Source organism: Mytilus trossulus, chromosome 9 (assembly GCF_036588685.1).
Source record: "Mytilus trossulus isolate FHL-02 chromosome 9, PNRI_Mtr1.1.1.hap1, whole genome shotgun sequence".
NCBI lineage: Eukaryota > Metazoa > Mollusca > Bivalvia > Mytilida > Mytilidae > Mytilus > Mytilus trossulus.
Genome location: NC_086381.1, coordinates 3,996,229 through 4,010,945, shown reverse-complemented (window position 1 = coordinate 4,010,945; position 14,717 = coordinate 3,996,229). Strand labels below are relative to the sequence as shown.

The following is a 14,717-nucleotide window of genomic DNA, read 5'->3' as shown; positions in this document are numbered from 1 at the left end:
CCCTGCAGACGTACTTATGAACATAACCATTTCTGTGACTGTATCTTACATTAATTTGTAGGATCCTCTACTATAGATAATTTAGCTGATCTGTAAAAATAGCATCTTCATGCCTCATATATTATGTACTGTAGTTCGACGCTAGATTAAAACTGACGTGGAAAGGTAACACCCGGCCATCGAAAGCTTCATTTTTATGAAGCCCAGGTGGTCGTGTGGTCTAGCGCGCCGGTTACAGTGCAGGCGTTTTTGGTATCACGATATCTCAGTAGCATGGGTTCGAATCCCGGCGAGGTTAGAACAAAAAATTTGCGATAGAAAACTTAACGATCTAACATTGTTGGGTTGATGTTTAGACGAGTTGTATATACAGAATGTACACAGCCATGTATCACCATCACTGCTGGTGTTCTGATTGATAAATCTGTTGCAGAGTTGGCACTGGTTTAGTCGTACTTATGAATACAATTTTTTTTGTTCTTCCCTCGCGGGATTCGAACCCATGCTACTGAGATATCGTGACACCAAATCGCCTGCACTGCAGCTGTCCCGCTAGACCACAATATATATATAGGAAATTAAAATTATGGCAGGTAGGGGGCACTGACAAATTATGTTATATTAATTGAAAAATTATTAATTTTTTTATAGAAAGTGCAAATTTTCTGCCATAATTATAAGGGAACATTTGTCCCTTGGACTTGTGACACTGGTCACATGCATACCACCATAGAAAATATTGTTATAGTTTTTCACAATTTATCCTTATTGAAGGGCAGCCCTTCGTGTATTTAAAACACTTAAAACTCACATATGTATAAAACAAACAAAAAATACACATTACAAAATTACATGTCTTGTACAATATAAAATAAATATCCCTGATTGAAGTAATTTTTAATTCAATTATTTTTATGCCCCACCTACGATAGTAGAGGGGCATTATGTTTTCTGGTCTGTGCCTCTGTTCGTTCGTCCGTTCGTTTGTCCGTTCGTTCGTCCCGCTCCAGGTTAAAGTTTTTGGTCGAGGTAGTTTTTGATGAAGCTGAAGTCCAATCAATTTGAAACTTAGTACAGTTGTTGCTTATTATATGATCTTTCTAATTTTAAAGCCAAATTAGACATTTGACCCCAATTTCACGGTCACTGAACATAGAAAATGAAAGTGCGAGTTTCAGGTTAAAGTTTTTGGTCGAGGTAGTTTTTGATGAAGCTGAAGTCCAATCAATTTGAAACTTAGTACACTTGTTGCTTATGATATGATCTTTCTAATTTTAAAGCCAAATTAGACATTTGACCCCAATTTCATGGTCCACTGAACATAAAAAAATGAAAGTGCGAGTTTCAGGTTAAAGTTTTTGGTCAAGGTAGTTTTTGATGCAGCTGCAGTCCAATCAACTTGAAACTTAGTACACTTGTTGCTTATGATATGATCTTTCTAATTTTAAAGCCAAATTAGACTTTTGACCCCAATTTCACAGTCCACTGAACATAGAAAATGAAAGTGCGAGTTTCAGGTTAAAGTTTTTGGTCGAGGTAGTTTTTGATTAAGCTGAAGTCCAATCAATTTGAAACTTAGTACACTTGTTGCTTATGATATGATCTTTCTAGTTTTAAAGCCAAATTAGACTTTTGACCCCAATTTCACGGTCCACTGAACATAGAAAATGAAAGTAGGAGTTTCAGGTTAAAGTTTTTGGTCAAGGTAGTTTTTGATGAAGTTGAAGACCTAACAATTTGAAACTTAGTACACATGTTCCATATGGTATGATCTTTCTAATTTTAATGCAACATTAGATTTTCTACCCAATTTCACGGTCCATTGAACATGGAAAATGATAGTGCGAGTGGGGCATCCGTGTACTTAGGACACATTCTTGTTTTTCAGTTGACAAGGATTGTCAGTTTTTCTATTGAAGGCCGGTGGTTCTCTTTGAGCACTCCTGCTTCCACCATCAAAAATCAGACCACCATGAAACAGCACAATAGTACAGTGGCATCAAACAACAATCAATTAATTAATCAATCAATATATTTTAGGTCAACTTTGCTTCATTTTAATTGCATTTTTTTATATGGATTGTCCGTATAGATTTTAAAATATATTATGTGAAAGAATATTATCATGATTTGATCCAAGTTATCATTTCGGCGATATTTCTTTAATTTCTTTTTTACTTCATGTCATGAATATCTTGTACGTTTAAATGGAAAGGTATTTGTATGATAAAGTACTTTTTGAATGTTATTAGATATAGTCTCTATAGTTGATAACAACTGTCCTTATGGGACTAGATCTGTTATTTCATTTCTGATATGGGAAGTCCTCAGCTAAGATAGCAAAAACATTGAATGTGTATGACGTGTGTCTGTTTATTATTTTCAATGTTACTTAATAAGCTCTTTCTAATTACTTTTCAGCAATTTGTGACGGAAAAACTGATATTAATGATGCTTGTGGTATTACATATTCTTCTGACTATCAGATAACAAAACTAGGAAATGTCTACCACAGTGGAGGAAGTTGTTCATCTCCGGACGTTTGTACTGACTGCACTCAGGGATTCTATTCCGATGGACCATATTGTCGCTGTAAGTATCATAATCATGGATTCTATTCTGCTGGACCATATTGTCGCTGTAAGTATCACTTGATTATTAAGGTGGTACTACAGGGACATAACTCTGTAAAAATCAGCTGAACATTTTAATTAAAGAGGGTTAAACAGTTAGCTATAACACTAATTATCTTTCCTGAGGCCCTCATGAAATACTATGAAATATAACAAACAATTACAAGGTAATCATACAAACACAGTCACATATAAGAACAATCAAATTAGAAATTGTTATGAAATACACAATTTTCAAAACATTTAAATAATTACAAATTCATATAGTATCAAGGTTCTCAATGATCAAAATTAGTATTTGTCAAACTGCTATTGTCCAAAGAAAATTTTCTGATAAAGTGAGTGGTTTTTGATATTTTGATATTTTTTTTTAAAGGGTCACATATTTTTTTTGAGAATTAAACAAGCTAAATTAATTTTAGTCAAGATGTTTGGTACATTTGTACCACCTTAATACAACTACACCAATCAAATCTATCCAGAAGGACTAACAACAAATTTCTAAGTTTTAATTGTTACATTAAGAAAGCCTATACTAACAGATTAAATATAATTAAATCATTGATGCAGAAGTGAAGATGTTTCTATAGAACTTTTCACTTTTCTTATGTTTACAGTATGTGGGACCATTGATCATTGTAACTACAGAAGATGTACCACCTCTAGCAATCAGGTCTGTGAATGGTGTGATGGGGAAATAAAACCAAACACATATTGGAGAGCTTACACAAGACATCTTGATAAAACAAAATGTCAAAGTAAGTAGAGTTATTCCCCTTGGTCACACCAAAACTGGGTTTTCTTCAGTTTCCAGGTGGGGACTAGAGAACCTCTGAACCAAAGAGTTTAATTACCATAAAATACATGCTAATGTGTAATTACCATTCAATACATGCTGCATGTGTAATTACCATAAAATACATGCTGCATGTGTAATTACCATAAAATACATGCTAATGTGTAATTACCATTCAATACATGCTGCATGTGCAATTACCATAAAATACATGCTGTATGTGTAATTACAATAAAATACATGCTAATGTGTAATTACCATTCAATACATGCTGCATGTATAATTACCATAAAAATACATGTTAATGTGTAATTACCATAAAATACATGCTGCATGTATACTTACCATGAAATACATGCTGCATGTATAATTACCATAAAATACATGCTAATGTGTAATTGTGTAATTACCATAAAATACATGCTAAAGTGTAATTGTGTAATTACAATAAAATACATGCTAATGTGTAATTACCATAAAATACATGCTGCATGTTTAATTACCATAAAATACATGTTAATGTGTAATTACCATAAAATACATGCTAATGTGTAATTGTGTAATTACCATAAAATACATGCTAATGTGTAATTGTGTAATTACAATAAAATACATGTTAATGTGTAATTACCATAAAATACATGATGCATGTATAATTACCATAAAAATACATGTAAATGTGTAATTACCATAAAATACATGCTGCATGTATAATTACCATAAAATACATGCTGCATGTATAATTACCATCAAATACATGCTGCATGTATAATTACCATAAAATACATGCTAATGTGTAATTGTGTAATTACCATAAAATACATGCTAATGTGTAATTGTGTAATTACAATAAAATACATGCTAATGTGTAATTACCATAAAATGCATGCTGCATGTTTAATTACCATAAAATACATGTTAATGTGTAATTACCATAAAATACATGCTAATGTGTAATTGTGTAATTACCATAAAATACATGCTAATGTGTAATTGTGTAATTACAATAAAATACATGTTAATGTGTAATTACCATAAAATACATGATGCATGTATAATTACCATAAAAATACATGTAAATGTGTAATTACCATAAAATACATGCTGCATGTATAATTACCATAAAATACATGCTGCATGTATAATTACCATCAAATACATGCTGCATGTATAATTACCATAAAATACATGCTAATGTGTAATTGTGTAATTACCATAAAATACATGCTAATGTGTAATTGTGTAATTACAATAAAATACATGCTAATGTGTAATTACCATAAAATGCATGCTGCATGTTTAATTACCATAAAATACATGTTAATGTGTAATTACCATAAAATACATGCTAATGTGTAATTGTGTAATTACCATAAAATACATGCTAATGTGTAATTGTGTAATTACCATAAAATACATGCTAATGTGTAATTGTGTAATTACCATAAAATACATGCTAATGTGTAATTACCATAAAATACATGCTAATGTGTAATTACCATAAAATACATGCTAATGTGTAATTGTGTAATTACCATAAAATACATGCTAATGTGTAATTGTGTAATTACCATAAAATACATGCTAATGTGTAATTGTGTAATTACAATAAAATACATGTTAATGTGTAATTACCATAAAATACATGCTGCATGTATAATTACCATAAAAATACATGTAAATGTGTAATTACCATAAAATACATGCTGCATGTATAATTACCATAAAATACATGCTGCATGTATAATTACCATAAAATACATGCTGCATGTATAATTACCATAAAATACATGCTGCATGTATAATTACAATAAAATACATGCTTATGTGTAATTACCATAAAATACATGCTGCATGTTTAATTACCATAAAATACATGTTAATGTGTAATTACCATAAAATACATGCTGCATGTATAATTACCATAAAAATACATGTAAATGTGTAATTACCATAAAATACATGCTGCATGTATAATTACCATAAAATACATGCTAATGTGTAATTACCATTAAATACATGCTGCATGTTTAATTACCATAAAATACATGTTAATGTGTAATTACCATAAAATACATGCTAATGTGTAATTGTGTAATTACCATAAAATACATGCTAATGTGTAATTGTGTAATTACCATAAAATACATGCTAATGTGTAATTGTGTAATTACAATAAAATACATGTTAATGTGTAATTACCATAAAATACATGCTGCATGTATAATTACCATAAAAATACATGTTTATGTGTAATTACCATAAAATACATGTTAAGTTTGACTTATATTTGGATTTAACAATTGCTTAAAATAGAGTTTTTCTTCAAGAGATCACCAGATAACCTAATTCTTGTTAATATGCTGTTTTCACATCAACTATTTTCACTTGAGTTGTTTACAATTTTAATATTCCATGTGACTGAATATCTACTAGTATATATTTATAGATTATTACATGGCATTTTTCCATATTGGCCCTGGTATCAGCCCTTGACTCCCATATCAAGCCAGAGGGCTTTAGCCCGAGGGCTTGATATTGGTCTTGGGCTGATACCACGGACCATATGGAAAATGACATGTAATAATCTATTTATCACATATTTTCAAGCAAGAGAAAAAGCAAAAAAACATTTAACGAAAAAAAAAATGTATCCCAGTGAGTTAACAAAGTTCGTATCACAGTGTCAGAGTAAACACAGTTTTGAGAAAAGTTAACAAATAATTAACAATAGATATATTAATTCTCATAATTGTAAATATTAAACGACTCAAAGTGATTTCCATTGTTGATTTTTACTTTCTACAGCAGATTCGTAACTGTCTAAATTTCTTTACATTGTGTTCCCAATTTTTATTTCATGTATGAATTTACATGCATCGTCATTTGATCTACGAGAAACCTCTCCAGATCGTCTAGCTGCTTTGGATGACAACTTGTTTACAACTATTTTTTGATTGACAGGTTACCGGAAGTTAAACTCGGGGGCTTGATATGGATTTCGAGGGCTGATATCGATATTGGCCCCGAGAGCTGATAACCAACCTAGACTTCCGACTATTTGGCCATGCAAAAACATACATATCAGTAATAAATATGTGATTATCTGAATTATCACACCCATCTGTGATCTCTTTATTGTTACCTGAATCATGTGACACAGTATTCTATTTTTGTAGAGGCTTGTTCCTGGAGAACAGATAGTACTCGATGTTACCCTGGAACTTGTACTGATGAACTCGCCAGTGGTTGTGTGTGTGCTGATAACTTTATATTTTACTTTGTAGAGGCTTGTTCCTGGAGAACAGATAGTACTCGATGTTACCCTGGAACTTGTACTAATGAACTCGCCAGTGGTTGTGTGTGTGCTGATAACTTTATATTTTACTTTATAGAGGCTTGTTCCTGGAGAACAGATAGTACTCGATGTTACCCTGGAACTTGTACTAATGAACTCGCCAGTGGTTGTGTGTGTGCTGATAACTTTATATTTTACTTTGTAGAGGCTTGTTCCTGGAGAACAGATAGTACTCGATGTTACCCTGGAACTTGTACTGATGAACTCGCCAGTGGTTGTGTGTGTGCTGATAACTTTATATTTTACTTTGTAGAGGCTTGTTCCTGGAGAACAGACAGTACTCGATGTTACCCTGGAACTTGTACTAATGAACTCGCCAGTGGTTGTGTGTGTGCTGATAACTTTATATTTTACTTTGTAGAGGCTTGTTCCTGGAGAACAGACAGTACTCGATGTTACCCTGGAACTTGTACTATAGAACTCGCCAGTGGTTGTGTGTGTGCTGATAACTTTATATTTTACTTTGTAGAGGCTTGTTCCTGGAGAACAGATAGTACTCGATGTTACCCTGGAACTTGTACTAATGAACTCGCCAGTGGTTGTGTGTGTGCTGATTACTTTATATTTTACTTTGTAGAGGCTTGTTCCTGGAGAACAGATAGTACTCGATGTTACCCTGGAACTTGTACTAATGAACTCGCCAGTGGTTGTGTGTGTGCTGATTACTTTATATTTTACTTTGTAGAGGCTTGTTCCTGGAGAACAGATAGTACTCGATGTTACCCTGGGACTTGTACTGATGAACTCGCTAGTGGTTGTGTGTGTGCTGATAACTTTATATTTTACTTTGTAGAGGCTTGTTCCTGGAGAACAGATAGTACTCGATGTTACCCTGGAACTTGTACTGATGAACTCGCCAGTGGTTGTGTGTGTGCTGATAACTTTATATTTTACTTTGTAGAGACTTGTTCCTGGAGAACAGATAGTACTCGATGTTACCCTGAAACTTGTACTAATGAACTCGCCAGTGGTTGTGTGTGTGCTGATAACTTTATATTTTACTTTGTAGAGGCTTGTTCCTGGAGAACAGATAGTACTCGATGTTACCCTGGAACTTGTACTGATGAACTCGCCAGTGGTTGTGTGTGTGCTGATAACTTTATATTTTACTTTGTAGAGGCTTGTTCCTGGAGAACAGATAGTACTCGATGTTACCCTGGAACTTGTACTAATGAACTCGCCAGTGGTTGTGTGTGTGCTGATAACTTTATATTTTACTTTGTAGAGGCTTGTTCCTGGAGAACAGATAGTACTCGATGTTACCCTGGAACTTGTACTAATGAACTCGCCAGTGGTTGTGTGTGTGCTGATAACTTTATATTTTACTTTGTAGAGGCTTGTTCCTGGAGAACAGATAGTACTCGATGTTACCCTAGAACTTGTACTAATGAACTCGCCAGTGGTTGTGTGTGTGCTGATAACTTTATATTTTACTTTGTAGAGGCTTGTTCCTGGAGAACAGACAGTACTCGATGTTACCCTGGGACTTGTACTGATGAACTCGCTAGTGGTTGTGTGTGTGCTGATAACTTTATATTTTACTTTGTAGAGGCTTGTTCCTGGAGAACAGATAGTACTCGATGTTACCCTGGAACTTGTACTGATGAACTCGCCAGTGGTTGTGTGTGTGCTGATAACTTTATATTTTACTTTGTAGAGACTTGTTCCTGGAGAACAGATAGTACTCGATGTTACCCTGGAACTTGTACTGATGAACTCGCCAGTGGTTGTGTGTGTGCTGATAACTTTATATTTTACTTTGTAGAGACTTGTTCCTGGAGAACAGATAGTACTCGATGTTACCCTGGAACTTGTACTGATGAACTCGCCAGTGGTTGTGTGTGTGCTGATAACTTTATATTTTACTTTGTAGAGGCTTGTTCCTGGAGAACAGATAGTACTCGATGTTACCCTGGGACTTGTACTGATGAACTCGCTAGTGGTTGTGTGTGTGCTGATAACTTTATATTTTACTTTGTAGAGGCTTGTTCCTGGAGAACAGATAGTACTCGATGTTACCCTGGAACTTGTACTGATGAACTCGCCAGTGGTTGTGTGTGTGCTGATAACTTTATATTTTACTTTGTAGAGACTTGTTCCTGGAGAACAGATAGTACTCGATGTTACCCTGGAACTTGTACTAATGAACTCGCCAGTGGTTGTGTGTGTGCTGATAACTTTATATTTTACTTTGTAGAGGCTTGTTCCTGGAGAACAGATAGTACTCGATGTTACCCTGGAACTTGTACTAATGAACTCGCCAGTGGTTGTGTGTGTGCTGATAACTTTATATTTTACTTTGTAGAGGCTTGTTCCTGGAGAACAGATAGTACTCGATGTTACCCTGGAACTTGTACTGATGAACTCGCCAGTGGTTGTGTGTGTGCTGATAACTTTATATTTTACTTTATAGAGGCTTGTTCCTGGAGAACAGATAGTACTCGATGTTACCCTGGAACTTGTACTAATGAACTCGCCAGTGGTTGTGTGTGTGCTGATAACTTTATATTTTACTTTGTAGAGGCTTGTTCCTGGAGAACAGATAGTACTCGATGTTACCCTGGAACTTGTACTGATGAACTCGCCAGTGGTTGTGTGTGTGCTGATAACTTTATATTTTACTTTGTAGAGGCTTGTTCCTGGAGAACAGATAGTACTCGATGTTACCCTGGAACTTGTACTGATGAACTCGCCAGTGGTTGTGTGTGTGCTGATAACTTTATATTTTACTTTGTAGAGGCTTGTTCCTGGAGAACAGACAGTACTCGATGTTACCCTGGAACTTGTACTAATGAACTCGCCAGTGGTTGTGTGTGTGCTGATAACTTTATATTTTACTTTGTAGAGGCTTGTTCCTGGAGAACAGATAGTACTCGATGTTACCCTGGAACTTGTACTAATGAACTCGCCAGTGGTTGTGTGTGTGCTGATAACTTTATATTTTACTTTGTAGAGGCTTGTTCCTGGAGAACAGATAGTACTCGATGTTACCCTGGAACTTGTACTAATGAACTCGCCAGTGGTTGTGTGTGTGCTGATAACTTTATATTTTACTTTGTAGAGGCTTGTTCCTGGAGAACAGATAGTACTCGATGTTACCCTGGAACTTGTACTAATGAACTCGCCAGTGGTTGTGTGTGTGCTGATAACTTTATATTTTACTTTGTAGAGGCTTGTTCCTGGAGAACAGATAGTACTCGATGTTACCCTGGAACTTGTACTGATGAACTCGCCAGTGGTTGTGTGTGTGCTGATAACTTTATATTTTACTTTGTAGAGGCTTGTTCCTGGAGAACAGATAGTACTCGATGTTACCCTAGAACTTGTACTGATGAACTCGCCAGTGGTTGTGTGTGTGCTGATAACTTTATATTTTACTTTGTAGAGGCTTGTTCCTGGAGAACAGATAGTACTCGATGTTACCCTGGAACTTGTACTGATGAACTCGCCAGTGGTTGTGTGTGTGCTGATAACTTTATATTTTACTTTGTAGAGGCTTGTTCCTGGAGAACAGATAGTACTCGATGTTACCCTGGAACTTGTACTAATGAACTCGCCAGTGGTTGTGTGTGTGCTGATAACTTTATATTTTACTTTGTAGAGGCTTGTTCCTGGAGAACAGACAGTACTCGATGTTACCCTGGAACTTGTACTGATGAACTCGCCAGTGCCAGTGGTTGTGTGTGTGCTGATAACTTTAGTGGAACACATTGTGAAAACAGTGAGTATATGGGGCAGGGGCACAGGTCTTTATATTATAGAACATATAGATATACTGGATGTTCCCTTTAAGTAAGTATTTACTAGACAATGTTTTGTACAAAATATTCTTAGGACACATTTGAACTTTAATCAGTGCTTTAACACTTCAAAATGGGCAAAGGTTTAGGATAGGAGCTTAAAATTATGGCAGGTAAGGAAACATAAACCAAACATATTATTTTATTTTGGACTAATACACTTGACTTCAAGGTATACACATTTTGGAATGAGATCTTCAGATGAACCTAATGGACCATGACATGATTCAAGAGTTTAAAAAGGGGGACAATGACAAATTATGTTATAATTTTAATTTATTTTAACTTTTTTATTGAAAGTGTAAATTTTCTGCCATAATAATAAGGGAACATTTTTCCCATGAATCTGTCATCATGGTCACATGCAGGCCATCATAGAAAATATTGTTATAATTGTTATGAAAGGAAGTAATTTTAAATTTAATTATTCTTTTCAGTTGACAACACATCAACAATAGAATATAATCACTGTAAATTTTCTGACAATGGAGGACATAATGTTTTAGAGAATGATCCAAACTGGGTCACTACTGGTCATTCAACTATTTGGACAAACTTTCCTGCATATAGCAGTATTTCAGTAGTTGAAACAGCAAAGTATTTGCAACCAGCTGATAACAGAGATGCTCAACATTACGTGAAAGATTTCCGAGTTGGTGTCATTGAAGAAAAAGCAACTCTCTCATATTACAAAGGTATTTTTTAATGAGTTTTGTTTAAGTGGCGTTTAGAGGTAAGCTTAATATAATTAAGTGGTTATATCCAATGATATACTTGAATAAATGATGTAATAAATTATTGATTGGTTGTTGGTGTTAAATGCCACATAGGTCATAGGAACTGTCAGCTTTATTATTACTGAATGTTTTGTTGGTGGAGAAAGCTGGAATTTCAGAGAGAACGAGCTAGAGACCTTCATCAGGAAAACTTATTTGAATAAACAAATTTGGTTTTAACTCATTCTCCTCTAGTCTGTTTCTCGTGCAATTATTGTATTTAGATTTCTCCCTATATTATTTACCCTTTAAAATTAGCAAATATTAGTATAATGAAATATCCCCAAAATATCATATGATACCTGAAAAAATATATAAACAATGGCCCTCTTTTCCCTGACAGCTAACCTGCTCTTCAATTTAAGATTACTTTTGGGTAATTGATGCCATATAACACTCCTTCAATGGTTTTGTGAGTCTATTCACTGTATATTTATATTGAAGGAGTGTTGTATATACTGTTGTACTCCTGCCTGTCTGTCTGTCTGTCTGTCTGTCTGTCTGTCTGTCTGTCTGTCTGTCTGTCTGTCTGTCTGGTGGATAATAAGTTGTCTCATTTGCAATCATTCTACATCTCTTTAATTTTACATACTGTGACATTTATAACTAATCAACTATCTGTTTTATGAATACTTACATATTTTAAGCATAATGGACTAGAATGAAAATTTCATCTTATTAATTTTAAAAGACCAGTTTCAATGGAACTTAATATAATCATGACCAGAACGTTGCAATAGATAGAATGTCAGCCAATTCCTATAGTATAATGATTGTGTTTATAGGCTCAACATATGTTTCCAAACAGACAAAGACTTGTAATGGTATGGATAAAAATCAACCTGTAGATTTTAAACAATGCAGCTTTTCCTTTAATGTGTGGTCATTTACTCATAATGATAGGTATGTATATATATATATATAAGTGCAGTATACAAACTTTAACATGTGGTAAGTTTTTTGTTCAGATAATGTTAGAAATTAATATTTTACTATGTTTCTAATGTTAAGTAGAAATATGATATGACCAATGTTGTATCAAGTTTGGCTTCGAGTGATAGAAACACAGCTGAATTACATATTTAATAACAAAACAAAGCATCATGGGTACATTCCAATCTAACAGTTTGTAAATAAACAAAAGCTAAATTAAGTATGCAGACCCGGAAGCGTCTTATAAATTGGAGTATTGTTACAAATGTGACCTTAGAACTTTTAAACTAATAATCTTGTTGTGAGTAAAGGCTCTTGAATCTACAAGGCTATTCATATCCTATATATTTATATATAATGGCATAAGTACATTGTGAACAATTAGTTTTGGTCAGTTATGAGTAATTCACTGTCTTATCCTTTTGCCAGACTGTTCACTTAATTGATATGAAATAACTATATAACAGTTTGAACCTGCAAAATATCTTTTTAGAATATTATAATATCGCCCAAGTATATAAAAATACCAATAGATACCTTGGATGGTAGGTCCTATGTCAGAAATGGCCAGATTGCTCTTCAGTTAATTAGAAGTTTGCCAATAGGAAGAGGCTGACTCCTGGGTAGTTCTTCAGGACAATTCTAGATGGTCTATCTGATGATCTAAAACTAAACCTTAAAAAAGACAACACTATTCATAATATTGATATCTTTATGTTGCCCATACTTTGAATTTTACATTTATTTTATAAATAAATGCAAATGTGGGGTACTTTCTAGTGGGACAGCAACTCATCAACACAAAACAAGCAAGGTTTCTTAAAGTTATGTGTTTGGATGTGAAATTGTCAACTGTCAGAAAGCTTTGAAAAACTATTTACAACTTAAATATGTTGTCAGAATAATGATTTCATGTTCATTTATAAGTGATATGAATTTTCTAGAGTAGTTGCTGAATTCTCCTCTACCAATGGCGGATATGTGAGTGTGGCCAACCGTGACTCTAGTTCCACAGATTCTGTGAAAAAGACTTATTATTATTCTGGACAAACCCTGACACGGGAGTTTGAGTTCCATTGGGATTTAGAGAACCCTTATCATTGTTCTTTGACATCAGGAACTTCGTGTACTCCATTTCTAAATATTGTAGATGATTTAACTGAAAATGTAAGTATTGGTCATCATGTATTATAAACACTAACAAGGAATCTTATTTAGTATGCAGGGCATCTAATCAGTATAAATTTTCAAATTACAAATACAACTTATTACTGTAAGTTCAGAAATGTTTGCGATGTATTTGTTACTGCATTGATAGCTGCATAATAATAATAATAATCAGGTAAAAAATACTTCTTTACCAATTATTTCATAAGTTCTAAAAATAGAGAAAATCAGTAGTTAACATGATTTTATTTTGGGATAAATATGTTTGTATAGAGGTTAACAACCAACACTTTAGTATTGTTTGACAAAAAGTCAGTAAAAAATTACATAAAAATTAAATATTGGGAAGCTAAAAACAGTTATTCATTTTTCTTGGCCTCATTTGTTTAAATGCTAGTGTATATATCATATCTGTTGTAGCCTAATCTAAGTTTTACATGGGGAGGATGGTCAGATGATTTAGCAGGACTAGACCATTATCAGTATGACCTGTTTGACCTTGGAGTGGATGGTTCAATATTGATTGACGGCGCTGGTTCTGGTGGATCTTTAATCTCATCAAATAAAAATTTAGCAATCACTGAATCCTCCGTAAGTTCAAATGTACCAATCACTGAATCCGCTGTAAGTACAAATGTACCAATCACTGCATATTCTGTCAGTACAAGTGTACCAATCATTGAATCCTCTTTAAGAAAAGTGTTCCTTATACTTAGGAGAGAATTTATTTTCAATACAATATGAAAATAAGATGATGTCATATGATGGCCAATGAGACAACTCTCCAATCAAGACCAAATGATGTAGAAGTTAGCAAGTATAGGTCACACTGCGAACTTCAACAATAAGTAACCAGATGCTCCGCAGGGCGCAGCTTTATACGACCGTAGAGGTCGACCAGTTGGGGCAAGTATAGACACAACATTTAAGCTTGATACAGCTCTGAATTTGGATTGTGATTAAATAGTTGACACAACATAGGTTTCTGACACAGAATGAATGTAGTCTAAGAACTAACATGCTAAACAACTGTAAAATATAAGGGTATATACACTGCATAAAACCAGTTTAAATTAATTTGTAGAAGCTATCTTGAATTTTTAATTGTATTTTACAGGGATCTGTAGTTTTGACGGAACCTTGAATTGTTTGTTGTATTTTAGGGATCTTTGGTATTGACGGAACTTTGATTTGTTCGTTGTATTTTAGGGATCTGTAGTTTTGACGGAACCTTGATTTGTTTGTTGTATTTTA

The 14,717-nt window shown here is 33.9% G+C and overlaps 1 protein-coding gene across 1 annotated transcript in view; it reads left to right on the top strand.

The window, feature by feature from the left end:
* Positions 1-586: 586 nt before the first annotated feature.
* LOC134683486 (uncharacterized) overlaps positions 587-14,717 on the top strand; it is a 124,225-nt gene continuing 110,094 nt past the window's right edge. Inside the window, exons 1-8 of the mRNA XM_063542796.1 lie at positions 587-593; positions 2,422-2,592; positions 3,251-3,391; positions 6,609-10,508; positions 11,025-11,282; positions 12,149-12,266; positions 13,241-13,463; positions 13,884-14,054. Coding sequence (XP_063398866.1) covers positions 587-593; positions 2,422-2,592; positions 3,251-3,391; positions 6,609-10,508; positions 11,025-11,282; positions 12,149-12,266; positions 13,241-13,463; positions 13,884-14,054 — 4,989 coding nt within the window. The remainder of the gene's footprint in view (positions 594-2,421; positions 2,593-3,250; positions 3,392-6,608; positions 10,509-11,024; positions 11,283-12,148; positions 12,267-13,240; positions 13,464-13,883; positions 14,055-14,717) is intronic.